A 12,166-nucleotide genomic window follows, 5' to 3' on the forward strand; every position below is an offset into this window, starting at 1 on the left:
TTCAAGTTGGGAAGAAAACCGAACTGTCCACTTCCTTATGATCTGAAGGGTCCCCCCCCCCAGAGGACACAGGTGGAAGACCATCTTCACGGTAATAGGCCACCACCCAGTGGAGGTGAGAAGCACTGCAGGTGCGTGCTCTGCCGCCCAAGACAAATGACAAAAACACATGGCTGTTCCCTTCCTACGGAGCCCTCTGGAGTGGGCACTGCCACTGCTTGCCATTCAGCTGTGTTCTCCTTCCCCGATGAGTCACTAGGGACTGTTAAATCCATGGCTTCCCAGGATCTGCCCTTGAAGATTCTGACTCAGTGAGTTGAAGATGTAGCACCCAATTATTTGTATTTTAAACTAGTACTCCATGAATCTTTTTGTCGGGAAGTCTAGACAAACAAATCACTTTTGTTTCAGCCATCTACAGAATTGGGGCAATTTCTTTCTCTCACTGACTTAATCTTTAAGTTAACTTTGAGTCTGTGTGTGAGATTACACGTGTGCAACACCACGCCCAGCACGGAATGTGTCATTGGGTAATGCTCCCGAGTTCCTGGAAAGCACCTGGATCTTACAAATATTTAGAACATATTACATCGCAGCATTTAGGTATAATCTTCCTTTTCATTTCAGATTAATGATTCAAGTCAGAGTCAGCTTTGAAGGCGAAGACCACAGGGTAACCCCAAACTTCAGAACTGTGCTGGTTACAAGAACCAAACTAGTCACTGGACCTTAGTGCCAGGGTGATGGGCTGAGTCTCAGTTCCCGGATCCAACACAATAGGTTCACCGATGAGGTCAGAAAGCTGAGTAACAAGAGGCATTGTTAAGAAGCCGGACTAGACAAAGAGAGCTGAGGAAAAAAAAAAATAGATCCAACTTTATATTCCTACTTCCACAAAGCTGCAAGTCCTCATTATAGGAAGAGGTGAGGCAAGAGTCACCTTCCTGCCTTCCTCGGGCTCTCCTTGTTAATCATGGTCAGAGGGGAAAATAACAGCTACTGTTTCTTAAGAGGGAGGAAATCTTCAGCCACTCATGACCTTAGGAAGCCCGTCAAGAGTCAAAAAGATAAATAGGCACTTGGCTGGGGGCCTTAGGACTTCACAATGTTTATTCTTGTGTGGAAGGGGTGGACTCTTCATAAAACACTGCATAAAGTGACCAAATAGCCCGCCAGGGTCTGTTCAAGGGCTACACGCACAGCCACGAGAAGTGGCTGCAGAAACGGCTCCAGGCAACCCCTACGCAGGCGCACTGGAGCCCAGAGGGAGCAGCCGGGCCCTCGGGGGGCGGAGCAAGGGCTAGTCACGTGGGCCGAGCTGCCCTCTCGACGATTTCCCTACAAGGACTTAGGCTGTAGGACCCCGCCCTTCGCCGTGCCCTGGAATGTGCCGAGAGGCAAAGCCACAGGACAGACCCAACCAAACGCAGACAAGAGAGGGGGGAATAGGAACGCTTTCAATCAAGTAGAGATACACCAAAGACGGAAGCTCAGTAATCAGACCCAGCGAGCCATTACACATTCCGTTATGTTTCAAGTCCCTTTCTTTATGCTTCCTACCGGTGCACTCGGTCAGTATTTCGCCGGCTGACCACCCTAGCAACTTCCCTCCTAGGCGCCTTTCCATTAAGTCGAGCCCACTTTGTGGGCAGAGAATGGTGACTGTGCTTCCTTCCGGTTTGCAAAGCGGAGACCGGAAGTGTTGGTTTTCAGAGGCTCTGGGGCAGAAAGGTGGTGATAGAGGCAGCGAGGGATTCGCTAAGGTGCTTGGTTCTCGTGGCTGTGTAGGGTGAGTGATGCTCGCGGTCGGGCGCGTGAGGCCGGTTCCTGGGGCCCATCTTCGCGGGGCCGCGGGGCGGGCAGCGGCGCTCCGCCGTGGGATCCCGGCGCCCGGAGCGCACCTGGGCAGGTGTGCCAGCCGATCCCGGGTTTTCAGCCCAGCGGCCAGCTGTGGAGTCGAGGGCCGCGGCCAGAAGTGGCCCAGATGGCCAGACTTCGCTCCTGTGCTGAAACTTGTATCTCGGAAAATGTGGCTTAGCTTGCTGGCGCCTAAAGCTTGGGTGTCTGCCGGGCCCGCGAAACCCGAACCCGGCAGAGCTGACTCTGGGATCTAAGTTTAGTTTCTAACGTAAACTTGCCCGATTCCAGGGAGTTTGCGCTAAAATCGTGGCCCTCCCCGCCCAGCCCCCGTCCTCCCTCCGGTTGCAGCTGTTGTTTAGGAGGAATAACCAACTCAAATCGCAGCTCGATGTCCATTTCTGTAATTAGAACTTTTTTTCTAATTATAATGATATTTGGCAGAGAGGAGTGTTGGGGTTTAGTTTGCAGCTTAAGGGAAATCCCCAAAATGACAATTTCCCTTTGGGTGGAGACACTGGGCTAAGTCAGTGTTTCCTTTGTAAGTAGTTTAGTAGGTATACGAAAGCATATGCCAGTTCTTTAAAAATCTTCAGTACAGAAATGTGGGTTCAATTAAGATTTTAACATTTTTAAGTAAGAAGTTTTATTTCTAAAGATGAAGAAGGCAAGTGTTGATTAAAACTACTGGTGTTTGTTTCGTGTTCTGGAAGGCCTTTGATAAGGAGTTAACCAGAAAAGCATTTTATTTTAGAAAGAGACTTTACTGCCAAATCACCCCTGACAACTAATTGTCTTTGTCAAGTGGCAAGAACTTTTGGGTGTGGCAGTCGAAGAGAACTTTTCTGACTTCCAACCGGAAGTTTTTGTAAGAAACGAAAACTTGGTTTAGTTGGAACGGAAAAACCAACTTGCAAATATACTTTTGAAAAACTGGGTTAGCACCAAAAAATAAATCTCTTAGTTTGAAAAAAAAAAAAAGTGTGCTGGTTAAATGAGATATATGAACTGGATTTTCACACTCTGCAGTTTTAAGATAGGAAATTTTCATCAAAGGTTATAGTACATTTCCCAGAGTATTCTTAATATAAGTATTAGTTCTATAGAAAAAGTTTCTAAATTATTTTACATTTATTATCGCTGTAGAAATGCAGAACTCCAGAATTGTAACTATTAGTCACACTTTATAGATTTTTACATGGTTTTCAAAAATCTTTAGATACCATCATTTCTAGAAAATCTGAAAGATTCTGTTGCCCTTGGTGTTTGGGGAAAGTGTGTTTGAAGATCTCTGCTTTCTGGTTCTCCTCCTACCTCATGGTCTAGTCCATAACATCTTAAGCATTTTTGGCACACCTTCTTTTGTCTTGGCTGCTACTGATTGTCCTTACTGTCTTCTTGATCACCCTTGACTCCCCAGTCATTCCTGAAATCCTCATGCATGTTAAAGAAGGCTGTTTTACAAATCTCCCTGCTTTTTAAATTTCACACAACAAATATCACTTCCCGCCAAAATTCTTTTTAAATGTTTCCAAAATAAGGACTCAGCTTTACAAGTAAGGATCATTACTTGTAAATTTGGATTTGGAAATCTCAAGTGCTTCCCATCCATCCTAAATAAAGAAAACATGTACTGGTGTATGAAGTATTTTCAAATTTATTTTACCCTAACTTTCTAGACTGACACAGAGGTGTGCATTTCTAAAAGACTTGTTGAATGAAGAGTTATAGCATCACTTGTTTGAGAGTTAGTAAAATGGACAGCAAACCAGAATCATAGCAAAGTGGACACCCAATATCAAAGATGATGATCTTGATCACAGCACTGGCTTGATTCCCTCCACCTGTGTTTATTTTAGCCATGCTTTTAGATTGGTAGGAAAAAACAAACCAGTTTCCTTATTTTGGAATAAGGACTGTGAATCTGAACAATTCCTTGCTGCAAGGCTCCAGGTTCCTGGTGGGAGATAAACTCATAGATCAGAATCAATTTCCTTGAAAAAGTTGCCCAGGCTGTCCTTCAACTTGCCATCCTCCTTGCCTCAGTCTTCTGAGTTTCTGGGATTATAGGCATGTACCACCTGCAAGGTTTACCTTTTAAATTATTTTATGATGCATGTACATATTCAAAAAATGCATGATTAAAATAATAGAAAATACTCAAAAATTTAAAAACTATTTATCTATTACTTTACAACCCAAGCTAAGTAATTTAAAAAAGGTATGTAGATGACCCCCATCAGCATATTTTGTAGATTAACCATTTGACTTATAATTCTCATCAGTCTTTGTTCTTAAAATAACTGACATTTTTGCATCATTAGAGAAAGACAATGTTGTCATACCAAACAGACTATTTTTAAAGATGGGCTTGCAAAGGCATGGCATACCTAAAATATTAAAGCAGTGTGGACTGGTAAGTGCATGCCATTCATTGGGTCTTGACCACTTGTGCCAAGTCCTTGAGTACATTTAAGAGACAGAGGAATAATATACTCCATAAATTTTTCTAGTTTTTAAAACAACATTTAGAATAGAAGGCGAAAATACAATTCTGTACAGTTTAAAGAAGATTTACAGTCCCCACCCCCGCCACAAAAGTATTAACAGAAAGAAAATATGCATTCAAGAATGCTTACATGAGTCATTAAAAGTACCTTCATAAAGAAGTGATAAAAGGAAATTCAGGAGGAACATATAATTTCTATGCTGTGTATGGTATATTTTTCCAGGAATACATTCCAGTGTATTGCAAGGAGAGCTATATTGGATGGGCTGGAATTTGTGACTACCCTTTATGGAATTCGGAACTAAAATCTAAAAAGAGATTCAGTTAAAAATAATACAAGTAGAGCTTTTCTAATTATTTCCATAATTGAATTTAGTCTGGGTGATATAGTTCAATCAAGGAAAGAATGTAAAAAATAACATTTTAAACCCATAGGAAGCATTATATTCCAAGGGTCACTTTGAGTGCTGAGATCTAGGTAGCAGTTCATTCTTTGCAGTCCACAGACTTATTTTTAGAGCAAGGGCATAGTGTTTTGCCACATCATTGCTAAATGTTGTTTTCAGAACGTAAGCTTTAAAATTGTTATCCTGGTCAGAGAGTGAAATCAGTAGTGCCTATTTTAGACCTGCTCAGAAGAATATAACTCAATACAGTGTCTTACTCTTGCTGATCAGAGGTTTTGCAGACTACCTTCTCAACCACATCACCTCTAAAGCATGGTACAGTAGAATTTTATCTGATGACTATGGGATTTGTAGCTTCAAATAAATATTATAGTCTTTTAAAAATGGAGTGTTGAAAGGAAAATTGCCTTTTCATTTTATGTATTAGACATTAGTTTTAACTTAAATTTTGTAGGGATAAATTTTGGTTATTAGAAAGCAAAGGTAATCTCTGTGCTTTTTAAGATGTTCTCTAAAACTTAAGCTAAATTTAAAATCTTTAAGCTTTAAAAAATTATACTCTGATTTGTTTAGATGTTTTAGTAATATCAATGGTTTAATATGGCTCTAATGCAAGAAACTGGTTTGAACGGAGAGTAATGTTTATAGAAGTTAATTATAGGTGGATTAACTTCAGTTTTCTATATTTTCCCAATATCTTTTCAACAAAATGTTTCTTGAACTATTTTGGATCCAGAAATGAAGGTGCACTGAGAAATGTTAGTTGAATGTGTAAGAATAGTGCTTGTGAATAGTGATTAGGAGAGAAGACCTGTTCCACCACTCAGTCTCCCTACTTTCTTACTTTCTGTCCACTATAGAATGAGACCTTTAGGTGGACCTACTAAAGATGAATTAATATTTCTCAGCACCCCCATAGAACTATACCTAAGTTTTTTTGGGTTTGTTTCTTATTCTTATATTGTTATTAAATGTTATAAATATTAGTGTTATGGTTATCAGTTGTTAGGCTATCCAGCAGTATTGGGGATATGTAATTTTGTTGAAATGCTTTTATAAAAATTCATGATTTTAAGGATAATGTCTATAGAAGTTAATTATAGGTGGATTAACTTCAGTTTTCTATATTTTTCCATTATCCTTTCAACAAAATGTTCATTGAACCAAGTCTTTTTTTTTTTTTTTTCATTTAGTTTGGTTCTTTGAGTAATGGTTTTGATAAGTTGAGAAATTTTTTACCAAGTGATATTCTCCTGCTCCAGACACATCTCTAAGTAACTCAAACATATCAGGAAGGTCAATTCAGTTTACTTTTGCTAATCATTGTTTTTATTCAAACTTAAATAATTTTGGATGTTGATTTTGTTTTTCTTGAATTTCCCTTCTTAAATTAGGATTCAACCACCACCATGTCCAGCAAAAGGGCAAAGACCAAGACCACCAAGAAGCGCCCTCAACGCGCAACATCCAATGTATTTGCCATGTTTGACCAATCACAGATTCAGGAATTTAAAGAGGCCTTCAACATGATTGACCAGAACAGAGATGGTTTCATTGACAAGGAAGATTTGCATGATATGCTTGCCTCACTGGGTAATGCTCAGTTTTACTATTAATATACTGAATAGAATTTCCATGATGCCTTTCATGTTTATTTTGTGATTCTTAAAGCTCTGTGAAGCCAATTTAATGTCTATTAGATTCAAATAAAGTCCCACATGGACACCTGCAGATTATTATTCCTGTCTCAGAATTGGGGTGGGCGCCACATGTATGTTGGTGGGAGACACACTGGTCTTGAGAATGAAGCAATACTATTCTTTCTAACATCCTAATGGAATATTTACAGTCTCCAAATTCTTAATTTAGGCTGTATTCATTCCGAAGACTTTTTCTCTAAAAAGTTTGCTGTCATGAATGCAAAAAACAAACTGTACAAATGATCATCTTTCTTGTCAAAATGTTTACTATGATTAATAGCTGATATGCTTCATAGTATACTTGAAATTATGATCCTCTCTTCTTTTTATTTTTGTTGTTGTTTAGGGAAGAATCCCACTGATGAATACCTGGATGCCATGATGAATGAGGCTCCAGGACCCATCAATTTCACCATGTTCCTCACCATGTTTGGTGAGAAGTTAAATGGCACAGATCCCGAAGATGTCATCAGAAATGCTTTTGCTTGCTTTGATGAAGAAGCTACTGGTAAGTCAGAGGTAATCTTTAATTACAAAGTGATTTGATTTTTAATTATAATACCTGATATATAAAATAACCTAAAATGTGATAAAACTTTTAGGTTTATACTACCCCTACTTTTTTGAACAGGGTTTTCTTGGAGTGCCTTTATCACTTATTATACTCTCTTTCCTTAAATATTAGTAATTTATAAATTTCGTAGGTTGTATTTGAGATATCTTTGGGAAACTTGGGTTACCTCTTACTAAAATGTTAATTCCAGAGGGTTAGGTTCCCCGCAGATATGTGTAGAATGAGTAACTTTGGTGAGAACAATCTTGTGTAAAGTATGTATTTGCCACAGTCTATGGCACCAGTAGAAACCTGTTTGCTTACCAGGGATCTCTGAACTCTAAAATTTTTTAAATCTGCTAACCTCTTTTTAAAAATAAACCAAGCAGAGTTTATGCTCTGGAATCAGACTACTGGATTTCAGGTTCCTCTTCTGCAACACACAATAGCTGTGTAATTTTGTGCCATCTACTTAGCTTCTCTAAGCCTTGGTTTTCTTTCTTTTTCTTTTTAAATGTTTTCTTAGTTGTAGATGGACACAATAACTTTATTTTATTTGTTTATTTTTATGTGGTGCCAGGGATTAAACCCAGTGCCTCACACATGCTAGGCAAGCACTCCACCACTGAGCGACAACCCTGGTCTTGGTTTTCTTTTTTTTTGAAATGGGCATTAATATTACCTACCTCATAGGGTGGTTGTGAGGACTAAATGAGGAAATAGGACAGTGTGCACACTGACTAGTATAGAGTTGACTCTCACAAAAACAACACTTTAATTACATAAATGTTTGATCCTTTGGCAGAAGTACATATAAGACAAAACACAAAGAGAATATTTTCCAAGATTCCCAACTCATGGAGGAGGAACATTGCTTAGACTAGTTTCAGTGCTGGGTGTGGTCTGGGCCTGCTGATGCCAGCATTGTCTCCTTACTCTGGCTTCCAAGGCTCCCCACAGTATGGTTGCTTTCTGCCTTCTCAAGGCACCTCCACTCTTGTATTGTCTCCCTAACTTCTTTCCAAACACATTTATGCTTTGTTATGCTGACTTTCATCATTTCTTCCTCTGCCTTTCTTACCATACCACCTCTTCTTTCTGCATTTTCAATGAAGATTCTTAATTTATTTCTGGAAGGAGTAGAATGTAGGAAGAATGTAGGCAGAGGAGGCTTACCTTTTTGACTCCTGAAGACACCCATGTATTGTTTGAATTTATTGTGAGCAGTTTCTACTTTTTTAATGGAAGGATAAAAAATTGTAAAAGAAGAAAAGGTTTTATGTGTTTTTCATACCCATCTCAATGGTCTCATCCTTTATGGAGCCTTGCCTGTGATTTCTTACTATTTTTTCCTGGCTCCCAGGAAAGCAAAAAGCTTCTCCATTCCTTGTACGTATCTGTATCTCTTTTGTGGCACACACACTATTTGACTTTATATTTTAGTTGTGTGCTTGTTCCCAATAATTACAATTTCTTCCCACTTCCAGAGTAGTTGCTCTTTGTCTTAAAAAGTATTTCATTCCCATCTTTGTAGCCCTTGCACACAGTAGATAATTAGTTATGGAATAGTTGAATGACTTGACTGGAAATGAGAATTTATTTCCACAAAGCTAAAATTCCAAAATAATGCCAATATAAGAAAGTAAATCATAGGTGACATTTGGGAATTTGTTTCTGTGTTTTATATTTACAAGTATTTATATATTTATTGTTTTTGGCAGGCAAAGTCTGTCTGTCTTTCTTAAGAGTCTATGTTGCTCAAACTAACCTTAAACTCACAGTCCTCCTGCCCTAGTCTTCTGAGTAGCTGAAACTATAGATACTATGCCCAGCTGGCAGGCAGGTTTTATGAAAACCTTTGTATCAAAAACCCACAAGTAACTGGGCATGATGGCACATGCCTGTAATCCCAGCTACTTGGGGGGTCTGAGGCAGAAGGATCACAAGTTTGAGGCAGACCTCTGCAACATAGGAAAACCCTGTCTCAAAATAAAAAACAAAAGGCTGGGGTTGTAGCTCAGAGATAGAGCATCTCTGGGTTCAACCCCCCCAAAGTGGGTATGTGCACGTGCACACACACATATACAAAACCCAGAGTAAAAAAACATACCTTTCAGCTCACCCTTCACATCCCAATTACCTAACACAGGGTCAGTGACATACTTTGTGCACCAGTATTTATTCCATGTTTTTGCACATTCTAGGCTTGGCCATGTTTGTTATCATTATAAGTTAGATTTGTAAACATTAAAATTTTCCTTTCACATGTGAGAAAACCAAAGAGGTAAAGTGTAATACCTGAAATAATATAGCTTGTTAAACAGGGCTTTAGGACTCCACTATTCTTTCAACTAAAGTATTTTTATTGATATTCATGATACGGTATTGATTTTAATGTGGCAGGTGACCGCTATTTGCTTGTAGCATAGGCATGACCATTCATGCCATTTCAAGGAGCCATGAGGCCTAGTTTCATTAGTCACACCATATTACTTTTGTTTGGGCATAGGTTTAGTTTCTATTATAAAGAGGTCAGAAGAAGGATGTGGAGGCAGGTTAATAGAGCAGTGCTGCGAAGCAGCCGGATATTTTTCTAGGCACCTGTCTGCTGAGGTTGCCAAAAGCAGATGGAAACCCCATATCTAATTTATTTGTGTGTTTACAGTTTCTTAACTTAAAACAGTATGTGTAGTCAAGTGTAGATAGGCTTTGTAATTTGTCTCAGTAGTATGTATTCTGATCCCCTGTTCTTTATTTTCCAGGCACCATTCAGGAGGATTACCTGAGAGAGCTGCTGACCACCATGGGTGATCGGTTTACAGATGAGGAAGTGGATGAGCTGTACAGAGAAGCCCCTATTGACAAAAAGGGGAATTTCAATTACATTGAGTTCACTCGCATCCTTAAACATGGAGCAAAAGACAAAGATGACTGAAAAGATCTTCAAATTCCAGCCAAATGTTCCTTGTTGCCACTTTGGGTATTTCTGAGATTTTTCTCTTAGAGCCTATTGCATGCCTTTTAGCTTTACAGCTTTTGCCTTTCTTGTTTTATATTTATTCTCAGCCATTTTGAGGCTCATGTATCTTTATAATCAGACTGGAAATGGGACTTTTTGTCATTTTCAGAATAGAAAATAGGGTAATTTAATTTACCATTGCCCTCACCCCCAATAACTGCAGTCTACACAGAGTCAATATATTTTTTCAGAGAAAGTTATTCACTCAATTTTTTCTGAACCATGATTAAACTTTATGATAAAATACTGACTTGTTTTAACTTATTATTTACCAAAATTGGATTTTGTTAGTTTTAGTTTTATGTTTCAAAGAAAGATGGAAGAGGTAAATCCCAGAAAATGATAGGCTTGCCAGACCCCTCTTGTATTCTCTTCGGTTTTCCTAACAGTCCTATCTTCTCTACATTTATTTTCTCCTCCCAAGGAAGTATAATTTTAACTGCCCTAATCAGGTTTCCTGCACTTTGTCTTCCAGTTTTTAAAATAATTTCCTGTAGAATTTGTATATAGTGACACTGTAGTAGCTTTCAGTTCTTAAGTTTGATGTATTGGTTTTATGTGTCCCCACTTGATCTTCTAAGCTTTTGTACATTATTTTATGTCATTTAAAAATAGACTAGGTCACTGAGCATAATTTTCATTTGTCCTATTTTTTAAAAACTATTTTAGCTCAAGAGAGTCTATGAAATGCTTTTATCAAAAGACAGATTTCTGTGTTGTATTTCAAGCTATTTAAAATACAATATAGTATTTTTTATTGTATATGGTTTTTTTTTTTACTATAGCAACCCCAATTGAAAGACCATGTTTGTTTATGCAGAGATTCATCATGAGTCCATTTATGAATTTTAGACATTCCTGACCTGCCCACAATCAAAACAGCTGAAGCTACATGCCTGGGAAAGTGAGGTCATTGTTTCAGTCCTAAAAATAACTTCTGGTATTTGCAGAAAAACAGGACTGTTTCAGAGTTAATCAGGGAGTGGAAGACTTTCATTCTCTTTAAGTGTAAAAAATCTGAAAGTGTTAAAACTCTGAAAGATTTGAGTTTAAAAGGATTTGAAGGAGGAGGAGAGTTGAGTGAAAACAGTCAAAATTGCCCTACCAAGATAAATAGTTGAAAATTACTCTAATAACTTTTTATGTTACTACTAACAAGCTTTATCCTTGAAGAAAACCATTACCTCATTCAGTGAACAGTGAATGCCTGTGGGCAACAGACCTTTGTACTCAATAGGACAGAAAGGGAGATCCTTTAACCTGGTAAAAACAGCTATATAGAATACTAATAGAAGACTAGTAATAACTAGTCTTTTTCCCCTTCAAGATTAGGATTATAGAATCTGCCTTAATTCTCTGAATGAATCTCATTCAGGATTTTAAAAAGTGTATTTTTGCCCAGCTATTGCCATTGTGCTAAAATCTTGAAAAAAATACCACCTCTGCTTAGTTAACAAATCTCCAGTGAAGAATAAGTAACATTATTTCCTCTGGGGGCGGGGGACTACTAAAATTATCTCTTGCAGTATCTCCATTTTCATTTTGGATAACTGTTCAAAGACTCACTCTATATTAGAAATAGTGGATGATCTGGCCTGCATGAAATAAGTCTGCCAGCTTAGTAACTGGGCTTTGCTTAATTCAGGGTGATTGCCAATAAAAAGCTGAAAGCATCTTTTCACTAACAGTGACTTTGACAGTTCCTAAAATGTTTTCATGGTGAAAATTATCTTGAAACAAACTGTTTCAACAGTTCTCATAATCCAGGGGCATGCCTCTAATGCCAGTGACTCAGCAGGTGAGGCAGGAGGATTGCAAGTTGAGGCCAGACTCAGCAATTTAGCAAGGTCCTGTCTTAAAACATTAAAAGGCAGGGGTGGTGGCTAGGGATATAGCTCAGTGGTAAAGCACCCCTGGATTCCATCCCTAGTACCCCCCCCCCCAAAAAAAAAAAAAAAAACCTTTTGATGAAACCAAACCAGAGGTGGCAGGATCACCATCCACCTGCTTATGATTGTGTTGCCATTTGGACATAATCTTCACACTTAAAATGTATCTAAAACAACAGGGACCTAATTTTACATTAAGTTTAAATAGCAACATGTGGTTAGTGATGATTAG

At 38.5% G+C, this 12,166-nt stretch overlaps 1 protein-coding gene across 3 annotated transcripts; it reads left to right on the top strand.

Moving 5' to 3' along the window:
- The first annotated feature begins 1,464 nt into the window (after positions 1-1,464).
- Positions 1,465-10,807, top strand: LOC113186910 (myosin regulatory light polypeptide 9). 3 transcript variants are annotated; one of them, XM_026394521.2, is made up of 4 exons: positions 1,465-1,571; positions 6,168-6,366; positions 6,820-6,981; positions 9,789-10,807. In XM_026394521.2, the coding sequence occupies exons 2-4, from the start codon at positions 6,183-6,185 to the stop codon at positions 9,959-9,961; spliced, it is 519 nt and encodes a 172-aa protein (XP_026250306.1). In that variant the 5' UTR covers positions 1,465-1,571; positions 6,168-6,182; the 3' UTR covers positions 9,962-10,807. The 3 variants fall into 3 exon arrangements, with proteins under 3 accessions (XP_026250306.1, XP_026250305.1, XP_026250304.1); XM_026394520.2 differs by lacking the exon at positions 1,465-1,571 and adding an exon at positions 1,670-1,789; XM_026394519.2 differs by lacking the exon at positions 1,465-1,571 and adding an exon at positions 4,973-5,088.
- Positions 10,808-12,166: the final 1,359 nt, after the last annotated feature.

Source organism: Urocitellus parryii, chromosome 13 (genome assembly GCF_045843805.1).
Source record: "Urocitellus parryii isolate mUroPar1 chromosome 13, mUroPar1.hap1, whole genome shotgun sequence".
Lineage (NCBI taxonomy): Eukaryota > Metazoa > Chordata > Mammalia > Rodentia > Sciuridae > Urocitellus > Urocitellus parryii.